This window comes from Cydia pomonella, chromosome 26 (genome assembly GCF_033807575.1).
Source record: "Cydia pomonella isolate Wapato2018A chromosome 26, ilCydPomo1, whole genome shotgun sequence".
In the NCBI taxonomy this organism is placed as follows: Eukaryota; Metazoa; Arthropoda; class Insecta; order Lepidoptera; family Tortricidae; genus Cydia; species Cydia pomonella.
In genome coordinates, this window is record NC_084728.1 from 1,800,899 (window position 1) to 1,813,070 (window position 12,172).

At 37.2% G+C, this 12,172-nt stretch overlaps 1 protein-coding gene across 2 annotated transcripts in view; it reads right to left on the reverse strand.

Moving 5' to 3' along the window:
- Positions 1 to 3,395: 3,395 nt before the first annotated feature.
- LOC133532052 (serine protease 33) overlaps positions 3,396 to 12,172 on the reverse strand; it is an 87,235-nt gene continuing 78,458 nt past the window's right edge. For both annotated transcript variants that reach the window (XM_061870544.1, XM_061870543.1), the window contains 3 exons: positions 7,001 to 7,254; positions 5,137 to 5,304; positions 3,396 to 4,152 (listed from right to left, as the gene is read on the reverse strand). In XM_061870544.1, the coding sequence (XP_061726528.1) occupies positions 3,920 to 4,152; positions 5,137 to 5,304; positions 7,001 to 7,254 (655 nt within the window). In that variant the 3' untranslated portion in view covers positions 3,396 to 3,919. The remainder of the gene's footprint in view (positions 4,153 to 5,136; positions 5,305 to 7,000; positions 7,255 to 12,172) is intronic.

Here is a 12,172-nt window from a genome sequence, read left to right on the forward strand (position 1 = left end):
CAGGAGTTTACTTGGACATTGTGAAACAGGCCCTAAAATTTTTCTCTTTTGACAAATTTTGATATCTAAGTTAATCTAAAGTTAACAATGCAAACACTTAGCAACCAACAGACTATGAAAAAAATCGAACGTGACATCAAACTGATATTAGAATGATATTTGAATCATTCAAACTTGTCTAATAGATCAAAGGCCAAAGGCATGGCGGGATCGCTTTGAGCGATGTCCTATGCCCGGTAAGATGGCGCCATTATCTGATTTTTAACAAATTTAAAACATTAGTGAAAGAATAAGGATCAAAGTCAAATGGCGTTCTAAAAGTTTTAATCCTGTGTCGAAAGATGGCAGTAAATTTACTGTGGCTACAAAGTTTTCTTTGACAATCCACCTGTATTTCAATAGGTAGCGTGCATGAATTGTAGGAGGCAGCACAGAAGACGTCAGATTTTTGGCGCGAGGCGTAAATGTGATGTTTACTGTTCCGAGGTAGCCCACAAGATGGCAGAACCTAATATGCACACGAAAACACCTGACGTGTAAATGTACATGTTTATGGTTCCGATTCAGGCCACAAGATGGCAGACCCTCCAACGCGCACGGTCTCTATAGAGGTGGATTGCATAGCTTAGGCATTATATTTAAAAGGGTTTTAAATAAAAGCTTCAAATATAAATTAACAATAAATACACTTTATTAATCTAAATTGTTCTTAAATAGTGCTAATCAAACAAATGGAAAGAAAAAAGTGAACTTAAGACATTTAGAAAATAAATACATGCTTCACAATAATTTATTTAAAGCCTTATATCCGAATAAATATTTACACAAGAATAAGTGGTAAATTATGTACAACTAAGTTATTTACATATGCTATATAGGCACTTAAGAATTATACTTTTTTATTGCAATTTTGGCGAGTATTTTAATTGCATGGTCGGTATCACAATTTTAGCCTAGTCTGCCTAATATAGTATTAATGAGATTTTTTTTACAATAGATTAATGGTAGGTATTTTAATATAAAACGACAGTTTTTTTCTCTCTCCCACTTTGGGAATGGAGTTAAGTACGAAAGGGATAGAATTACAACTACTTTTGTAAGTTTCCTATCGTTTCCACATGTCACATCCTTATGGGCCCTCTGATAACCGGTTCGCCGGACGATATCGGCCTGTCAGTTATTCGCAAAAGCAGACAATCGCAAATAACTGATAGGCCGATATTGTCCGGCGAACTTGTAATTAGTGGACCCCTTTATGAAGCGCTATCGATCGCGCTAATTGGTGTGCGAAATATGCACTGGGGTTGTGCCATAAGATATCTCGCTGGCACTTATTTTCTCGCGTAAGATACACTATAAGTCGTGTCATAACCAAGGCTTGGAAACCGGTTAAATTTCCGAACCGGTTTCATGTACTTGGCGCAAAACCTTTTAATTTAGGTTTTGTTAGTAAAACAATTATTTTTAAACCGGTTTTTAGGAGTATATTTCCATAAAGTTCTTGTCAGATTAAGCGGTTTAGAATAATAAAAAGCAGTCTTTTCCTATGTCGGTGTCTTAGTTTACGCAGCACACCACCAGGCCGGACGGCCGTCTCGTCGCCGTCGTCAAATAAACCGGTTTATGTAGGTTACAATAAAGTTCTCAAAACGAGTTCTGATGAAAGTTCGGAGTAAAACGAAATAAACCGATATTTATCGCTATTTTTGAAACCGGCCTTGGTCATAACAATAAAATATTCAACTTAATTTCAAATTCGGAATCTTTCCTTTATTTGTTTTTATGCTTTTAATACGTATTCCTAATAATTGGTTGTCTATTAAACAATTCATATAAATGTTTTAGATACACCCTTCAAAAAAGACGACGAAGTCTTTAAAATAAATCGACACATCGATAGTTCTGCTTTTTTTTTTTTAATTAAAATAATAAACAGACAGAGAGAACCAGAATCATCGTTGTCTCGATTACTGTCTCTCTTACGCCAAGCTGAAGCATTCTGTATCGTAAAATGCTACAAAGTTCTAAACACAACCAAAAAACAAAAAAAATTAGAACCATGTTGCAATAAGTTATTCATCAACATTACTTACGTAACAAGTTTTAAGTCATAAAGAAAATTCGTTGTAAGGATAGGATCACAACCAAGGCACGGAAACCGGTTAAACTTCCAAACCGTTATCATGTACTTGGCTAAACCCGTTATTTTTAAACCGGTTTCTTTGAGAACAGTTCTTGTCAAATAAACCGGCTTAGAGCAATAAAAACAGGTTGCTTCCTATGTTGGTGTCTATGTTTACGTGAGACACCACCAGGCCGGCTGGCTATTTCGTCGCTCGTCGAATAACCCGGTTTTCTTAGGTTGCAATAAAGCTCTTAAAACGTACGCTTTCTTATAAAAGTTCGGAGGAAAACCGAAATAAACCGGTATTTTAAAAACCAGTTCCGAGCCTTGTTCACAACTTTCTGTCGGTATTTTCTCAATATTAGAAAAGCATTTACTTGACATCAACGATTACCGAGGATTTATTCACATGTCATCTGTGTCGCAGTCATTTAGTTATATTAGCCAGGTAACTGGACTCCTAAGTCGTTGATCAAACGCCGGCATCTATATAATGGCTACAGAACAATAGCCAAGTTATTGAGTGCAACATTTAATCAGATGGCTGAACGTCGTGTAGTCTGCATTTGGCTAAATCCAACTAGCGGCCGATTTTTTTTAATTTCGAACGCTCGATTTCATGTTCTTCCTTTAATAATATCTCCACTACCTACTACGCATTTCAATTCTACCAAAGAGCATTAAGAAGACCAAGAGTACTGACTCCATACAACGGTCTTGTTACCAAAATACTATTATTTTCGTTGTCTACATCTAGCGTCAAGTAGCGGAACTCTCAGTACTGCTAATTCTCTTTTATTGTACTAATAGAATAGAAAACGAGTGGTCAATATCTAGTGATATTGACCACTCGTTTTCCATTCTATTTTCCTAATTTCTATCGCTCTTATTTCAAAAATTTATTACTAATTAATTTTTTTTTTTTTTTTTTTTCGGTCGCACAGGACCGAGAAAAGTGGCGCTGTCTTGTGTCGGAGGCCAAGTCTCATTTTGGGTCGTTGAGCCAACGGAGTAAGTAAGTAAGTTATTTCAAAAATAGCATTTCGCCGTTTTCTATAATTATTCCAGTAACAAAGCCGAGCGCTCGAAATTCAAAAATCGTTCCCCTGATCCAGTTTAGTACAAAATTGGTATAAAAGCTGTTATTTTGGAATCTGGGATCTAAAATACAGCTTATAGAGCGTGTCATTCACGAAGACGCGTGTCTTGACTCGTATTGCATATTATTAAAGGTTAGATTTGACAAATTTGCGTTAAAAACTAAGGTTAAACAATAATAGCTAGAAGCCTTGACAGGTGAGTTTCTGTGAGTTCGAGTTATATATAAAAAAAGCAAATAAAGAACAGCCTCGCTTTTACCGCTTCGCATTCTCATTAATTTGTATAGTAAATTGTTAATTTCCTATCCATGGATTCCGATCATTAAAATCACACAAAAATCCTCAAGTATGTTCCTAGAGCACGTTGAGTTTTTACTAAGGCACAACTCTACTTCAAAGTCCATACAATTTTGAACTGTACACAGCGTACACCAGGCCTCTACAGAACTTGCAACAAATCGCATGCGATTTTTGATAATTGCCGGCTAAGTACGTTTTCGAATTCATCAAATCAAATCTGCCCTGCTAAGCTAAAAAGTAGAATTATAAATGAAAATATAATGCAAAAATGTACTTTAAAAAAATCTGTAAGTTCCATTTTCAAGTTCATTTGTTTTTGAGATGCAGCCTTTTAGCTTGGGAGGGCAGAAATGTTGCAATGTAACGCAAATTGCAAGCAATTATCGGTGAGGCCCTAAGATAGGGTTGTCGCATGACTGATCCAATCCACCGTATGTGCTACCCTATGGTAAATCCCCGGCTGCCCGCGGCTCGCGCACGAATAGCCAGCTGAGACAACACCAATGAGGTACCATCTGCCGGCTCGCTCTAACATTAACGGGCCGCCGCTGTCGCCTTGACAGCTGTCTTTGCCGCCGCCGCGATAGCCGGCGCAGAGCATCTCTGGGTAGATTACGACGTTAATGCCTGGAAATAGAGATGGGTTTTGATTAGCAAATGGTTTGCATACCAAAATCTACACAAGGAAGTCCTTGAATGTCGAAATGAGCTAAAAGCGAATTAAAACATACATTCGACATAAAAACGATTTTTTAAAGATGTCATTCAGTTATCATTCGCACGTTCATTATTTCGGACTTGTCCGTACATGTATTAGCGCGAGCTAGAGGAGCGGGTAATGAGAACAAAATTATATATTTTAGATAGATAGAAAATGCAACGAGCTTCCATCCCGAGAGCACCTATCAGGCCTTTAACGAAGGACGTCTTTCGTTCGAATATTATCTCTCTCTGTTGTTAGATAAAATTCATGTTTCAATGTTCGCGACAAGTCTCGCGACGACTCACCATTAGCTCGGTGCCACCGCTCGCACACTCTATTGTCGAGTGTAGGCACGTTCACAGCTTGTAGAGTGCGTGGGCGGAGCCGTGACTCGGGGCTAAGTTCCCCACTCTCAGGAACACCCACCATTAGCTCGGACCACCGCTTGCAAACTCTATTGTCGAGCACAGGCACATCCACGGCTTGTAGAGTGCGAAGGCGGATCCATGACCCGGGGCTAAGTGCCCCACCCTCAGAAAGACTCACCATTAGCTCGGTGCCACCGCTCGCACACTCTATTGTCGAGCACAGGCACGTCCACAGCTTGTAGAGTGCGAAGGCGGATCCATGACCCGGGGCTAAGTGCCCCACTCTCAGGAACACCCACCATTAGCTCGGACCACCGCTTGCAAACTCTATTGTCGAGCACAGGCACATCCACGGCTTGTAGAGTGCGAAGGCGGATCCATGACCCGGGGCTAAGTGCCCCACTCTCAGGAACACTCACCATTAGCTCGGTGCCACCGCTCGCACACTCTATTGTCGAGAACAGGCACGTCCACAGCTTGTAGAGTGCGAAGGCGGAGCCGTGACTCGAGGCTAAGTGCCCCACTCTCAGGAACACTCACCATTAGCTCGGTGCCACCGCTCGCACACTCTATTGTCGAGTACAGGCACGTCCACAGCTTGTAGAGTGCGAGGCCGGAGCCGTGACCCGGGGCTAAGGGCGCCCCAGCCCGCCGCCCAGCCGTACTGCCCTAGGAAGTCACTGCCCCGTTCTGGCAGGCAGATTGGTGCTGTAATGAGAGAAAAATTACCATTAATTTCTCCAATATTCAGCCAAAAATTTATAAATCCAGGGACTTGCAATCCGAAGGTCACGGGTTCAAACCCCGGCTGGTACCAATGAGTTTTTCGAAACTTATGTTAGAAATATCATTCGATATTTACCAGTCACTTTTCGGTGAAGGATAAACATCGTGAGGAAACCGGACTAATCCTAACAAGGCCTAGTTTACCCTCTGGGTTGGGAGGTCAGATGGCAGTCGCTTTCGTAAAAAATAGTGCCTACGCCAAATCTTGGGATTAGTTGTCAAGCGGACCCCAGGCTCCTATGAGCCGTGGCAAAATGCCGGGACAACGCGAGGAAGAAGGTCATACACAGGTTATACTTAAAACAAAATTTGCGTTTCCTGTGGAGAATACTGGTATGATAAATGTGTTCGTGCATAATTGAAGATTAGTAATTATTTTATCATACACGTCAATAAAACAGAGAAGAACGGGAGCGGAGTTTTTGGAAGTCTTTTTAAGACGATTTGGTAATGTTGATCGACATTGAATTTGAATTGGAACTTCAAGTCAAGTCAAGTCAAAATATTCTTTATTCAAATAGGCCTAGCAACAAGCACTTTTAAATCGTTCGTTGGACTTCGACATTGGACTCTAATTTGCTGAGATGGCTTGGTAATTTCTACAAGTGTGATACTGACCTGTGTGGCATATAATTTATTTATTTATTTAAAGTTTAAATAAATAAATTGCACAATAAAAATAAGTACAAATGGCGGACTTAATGCCCTAAGGCATTCTCTACCAGTCAAAACAGAAATTCTCGAATGTGGGTGCAGTGAGAAAAATAATTCAAAAGAAATGACAACTATAAAACTATTTACAATTTTAGACATAGACATAGACATAAATATAAATATAAATAAATATAAATATTATATGACATTATTACACAAATTGACTAAGTCCCATAGTAAGCTCAATAAGGCTTGTGTTGAGGGTACTTAGACAACGATATATATAATATATAAATATTTATAAATACTTAAATACATAGAAAACACCCATGACTCAGGAACAAATATCCATGCTCATCACACGAATAAATGCCCTTACCAGGATTTGAACCCGGGACCATCGGCTTCATAGGCAGGGTCACTACCCACGAGGCCAGACCGGTCGACATAGAATTTATTTATTTAACACCACATTGAAACATTACATACATTACATTTTGGACATTAATAACATTATTTACAATGTTACACGAATGATATTAGGTACTACATATACCTATATCCTATATAGACATATTGCTGTATAAATACCAATATATATATACATAAATATGATGTACATTCCTATCCATCGTCAATACCGCCACATCAAATCTATCCGCTTGAGGCGTAAATTTGAACAGCGGGTGCACTTTGATCCCGCGCACACCGAACGTGTAGTGGTTCTTGAAGTCTTTAAGACACTTTTTCTTATAGAAGCTTCTTTTAGACGCTCTTGATTTTCTTTTAAACTCTTATTAAAAGTTTTTCACTTACCCTGTTGATTTGAAGAAGTTTTGAGACAGTGTACTTAAGAGACTTTTTCTTAGTATCTCTCTTTAAGACACAATTTGGCGGGTAATTTTGAAAGTGGTGCTAGAACGCCTTTTATTTCCAAAATGATTTTAACAAGTAAAATACTGACCTATATGCGGCATGTAATGCACATTTCTATCCAACGTCAACACCGCCACATCAAATCTATCCGCTTGAGGCGTAAATTTGAACAGCGGGTGCACTTTGATCCCGCGCACACCGAACGTATACGCCGGCAGCGGTTCAGCGGCCGAGTTAATGACGTAGTCGCCGAGCGTGACGCGGACGTGACGCGGCTGCGCGCGCGCCACGCAGTGCCCGGCTGTGACGACGTGGCGGCGGGAGATGAGAGAGCCGCCGCATCTGGAATGATAGGGGTTAGATGATAATTATTTTCTTTCTTAGGTTAGGGTTTTACAATGTGGGCGTAAAAGTAACGTGAAACAATACAATATACATATTATAAAACCCGACCAGAAATATATGATCATTAGTCAAGAGGACGCTGTTATTTTCATGCATAGGATGACAGTTCAATTTAGTATGAAAAATTTAGTTCCAATGATATTCCGCAATATGGCGCGTGATCATATATTACTGGTCAGGCTTTAAAAACTTAACCTAGGGTGCCGTCAGCAGCGGGCCAGGGCCCAAGCTGCCGATGGTCAGGGCCGCAGAGAGAATAATTGCCGGACGTGCCGTGTCCAAGACTAGACTCAGATCAAGATAAGTTGGCAGCGATTTTAACAGCCCAGACAGTACAAGTATTTTAAATGTCGAACTTGTATGAAATTATGGCGGTTTATTAACACTTGCACAGGTTGGGCTATCAAAATCGCTGCTAACTTCACTTGGTCTGACTCTACCGCCGTCTGCATCTGACCCGTGATCCAACCAGCTAGCGATTCATAGTATTTTTTGCACTGGGTACATAAATTAATATATATGTATGTATATTTAATTATAGTATATTTATGTAATTTTATAACCGTTAGTATATATTATTTATCGCTATTTTGCTTGTTTTAAGTTACTTATTCTGTTTTTTTTTTTTTGTTTAATGCCTGCACGCACTACTGTTTCTGTTTAGCCTGATGGTTGACTGGTAGAGAATGCCTTCAGGCATTAAGTTTGCCATTTGTACTTCATTTGTTATATTGTGCAATAAAGTTTAAATAAATAAATATCATCTATATCTGTGCCGATATGTTTTGCTGCAAAAAAGGCGCAGTATACAAATATGACAACAAATATCCAAAAAAACAAAACATAGCGGTAATAGTTATTTGTACAACAAGAGAGCAAAGTTTGATATTTCTTCGAGTGCTTGTTTTGAGTCCCGTGCAAGCGAAAGATTCTATAATAGATAGAATCTAATTTAGAATGTTGAGCGTAGTAAGGGACTCAAAAGCGCACGAGATGTAAATAACTTTGATCTCGTGTAGTACACAAAATTTTTCACGTCAGTCAGCCATGAAAAAATACAACCTGAAAAAATGTAATCCAGACGGACGGATCACTATTTCACTCATGTTTTCTGAAGGTATTCTAACAATTAACTTTAATTACCGCAATAAAACAAAACGAAAGAAATTTCAATAAAATAATACGAAAATAATGAATTAACGAACATCAATTGACAGTTCAATCGACACCTTTTTTTTTGTAAAAAAAAAAACTTTGTAAGATCCGGTCCGAATTGCGGATACTACTATTTGTCAACTATAGTAGAGATCGTTAAAAGTAGTTAAGTAGAATTATTTACTGCGTAACAATTGCGTGAATTTGTATAAGTTCATTGTTTTGATTGTATAATAAAATACGTAAAATATGGTGTTTTTATTAAATTTTAAACTTTTATTTCATTAATTAATTATTACGAATGAAGACTCGTAGGGTGTTTTGGAACGATGCGGTCTGACTTATTTCGGGGGTCTATTATAAACCGTTAATATACCGTTGAATTACGTATGCACTTTTTTGTCTCTTTCTTTTTGCTAATGACGTGAATGGGATAAAGACAATAGAATCCTAATATTTCGAACTTGTTGAAACGATACGTTGAAATGACATTCGAATCTAAAGGTCACTTGAATGTTATTTTGTCTCACTCGGTGAGCAAAATGCGATTTTGCTCACTGTTTTTAAGCAGCAAATTACCCTAATTCGAGCTGCTGACGTGAAAAGATTATTTTTCCTCTTGCAGTTTCCAAAATTTCATAACGATTGGTTGCGTTTTGGAGAAGGAAACAGTCGAGAGCGAAACCTCGATTTTTGAGCTTTTTGCGTGGGAATATTAGTCCGAGCTGCAGTTGTCCTTATCGCACGCATTCCCGCCCACCGCAGCGCGACAAAAACATAGCTTCAAAAATTCGAGATTAAAAAAATTGCTCAGCTAGGAATTGTTCTTAAGACGTTAATATCTTTATCTCGTTCCTTGAGTCGACGTAGCCCCGCAATGCGGGGCTCCTATTTCTGGACAGTTTCCCCTTCGGGCATCTGAAACAACCTAACAAACCTATCCTACCTTTCTCTTGGTTTAATTGGTTAAATGTGACTACCGTCAAGGCATTACAACATTACGATCTGCCTGATCTTATAACCACCTGTTATAAACAGACATAGGAATCCGTGGGGCAAAATTGTTTGACAAGTAGGGAGTTCCTGTATCGATAAACTCAACTATCGATGCTAGTTCTATATACTAGTGATCACTCAAGGGTTTGCTTGTAAAAATATGTTTCTATTAAGAGTAAAAAAATAATTAAACAATAACTCAATGTACTCTTCTTCGTTTTTAAGACAAGACAAGATAATTTTATAATTTTACTCCTTTAATTTTAGACGCTTAATACCTTAAAATATGGAATTCTGGTCGTTTACTTTAACAATAGTAAATGGGACATTAACGAAGAAAAAAATTGGGATGAGTAAAATTATAAAATTGTCTTACAAACGAAGAAGAGTACATTGAGTTATTATATAATATTTTTTTTACTCTTAATAAAAACATATTTTTACAAGCAAACCCTTAAGTGATCACAAGTATATACTAGCATCGATAGTCGAGTTTATCGATACAGGAACTCCCTACTTGTCAAACAATTTTGCCCCACGGAATCCTATGTCTAGCTATAAAGCAGTAGGAACTAGTCGGTAAGTATTATAATATCTGCACATTAAATCATTATTTCTAATCCCTTAATAGCACCTACATGCTTACTGGAACATAAAATTGGCTAACGCTCTACAAAATTCATATACAATCAAAAAGCAATCGTATTCTCTACCCGTAAGGTAGATATTCCCCTAAAAAAATTAAACTAGGTTTATATGATGTAAAAGTAACATAGCTATGATGTAACATGCCCTTTCGTGTGGACGCGCCTTTTTAGTGAGAATTAATGATAGATATGTGAAACTAATCGGTGTAATCGCTGCCTTATATATTACAGTATGATATAACATTAAGGCGAAGTTACACTAGTTTGGGAAATATTTTAGAGGACGAATAATAAGTTTTTGGCAAAAATTAAATTTTTGGTACAAGCTTTTATCGCTTGCTATACTTGTTTACCGTAGGCAACTAATACTCATCGAGACAATTGGCTACTTGACTGTTTTTTGTAAATAATGTCAATCGATCTTGATTTTCCTGAGGATCAAATGTCTATATGGGACTCATGGCATTTAAGCAACACAAAGGTCAGAAATGAGAGTAAAAGTCTGACGCTCGCACTCGACGATTGAAACGCCTCTAACAAAATGATAAGGTGATGTGACGTCACATCATATAAGTCTGTCCTAAATGTATGGAAGATCGAGGAAATTGCCATTTTGACCCTGAAATATTGCGTTTATGTTTATAGTTGTCATACAATTTGTTTTTCAATAAAATGTAAGGAATCGAATGGTAACATTTTCTTTTCTATTTTTGAAAGACAAAAAATTTTTTTTTTGATACTTTGGAGCCTTGTATTTTTTTATAATCTCAATTTAATTTTTTTAATTCCACTTTTTTATAATGGATGGCTCATTTTCTATCCATTTAACTAAATTTTGTTATAATATTCAACATGTGTCAAGTACCCAATTCTAAAAACTCTAAACACAATTAGTTTCCGTTTTTTCATCACAGAGTTTCTATGGTCACCTCCTGTCTCCATCAGATTAGCTCGATGGTACCCTAATATTGCATTGACAGCCGACTTACATACGTATGCAAATGTTAGGTCAATCGGAAATCGGGAAGTAGGTTAAATATAGCTTTTAAGATTTGACCCACACTAAGTAACATTCGAATAGGGCAAGTTAAATAAAAACTTGTAAAAATGACGAGCTGTTTCAAAATTCAAAAAATTCAAAATTCAAAAATTTATTCTGCAAGTAGGCCTCAAGGGCTCTTTTACAAGTCAATACAACATTTATAGTAACATCATATAGTGACATGAAAAATACATAACAACATTTATAAATACAACAGCCAATACCTGGGTACATTATAATAATGTTAAAATAAATAATTACTACAATACAATAGAGATGTATATCTATGGTTAAAAACACATTAAATCTGGAGATGTAAAAGGTTCCCAATGTCAGAGTACTAATACTAATAAAATTTGGAGGTGTAAAGTCTCTCCAAGTGTCAAAATAAAATGTATACTAAATGTTTAGATAGGTACCCATAAATATAGCTAGGTTTATTATGCTATTGTTCCTTATAGAAATTATTATAGTCCCACTTAATCCTTTAACCTTAATTATTATACAGTATACAGGGTGACCTTAGCTATTGGTTATTTCTCAGGAATGCTCTTACGTTAATATTTTTTTTAATGAGACCAAAAGATAAAAAAATAATTTTTTCGAACAAAAGTTATTTGCAATAATCGACAACAAAAAGAAATGTGTTAATTTATGGCAGTGTTTTTGACAATTTGTTCGAAATATTTGATAATGATGACATTTTTCAAAAGTCAGAAGCTTATTAGTGTCATAAATAAAAAAGATAATCAAAAAGGTTGAAGAAGGTTCCATACTATTTCTTTAAGGATATTACCGTAGGAGCTCCTAACACATACAGGCTGCTCCAAAGTAAAAATTGGTAATTTGTTAATTTCTTCGAAACCGCTACACCGGCTGTTATGATACTTTGTACACTGGTTCTAAATACCCTAATGCATATGTATCTTTCGGCTTTGTCCAATGGCTAGGGACACACTGTATATCTAAAAGAAAAGCAATTACTCAAACCCGTTAATATTTAGGTCATACTGAG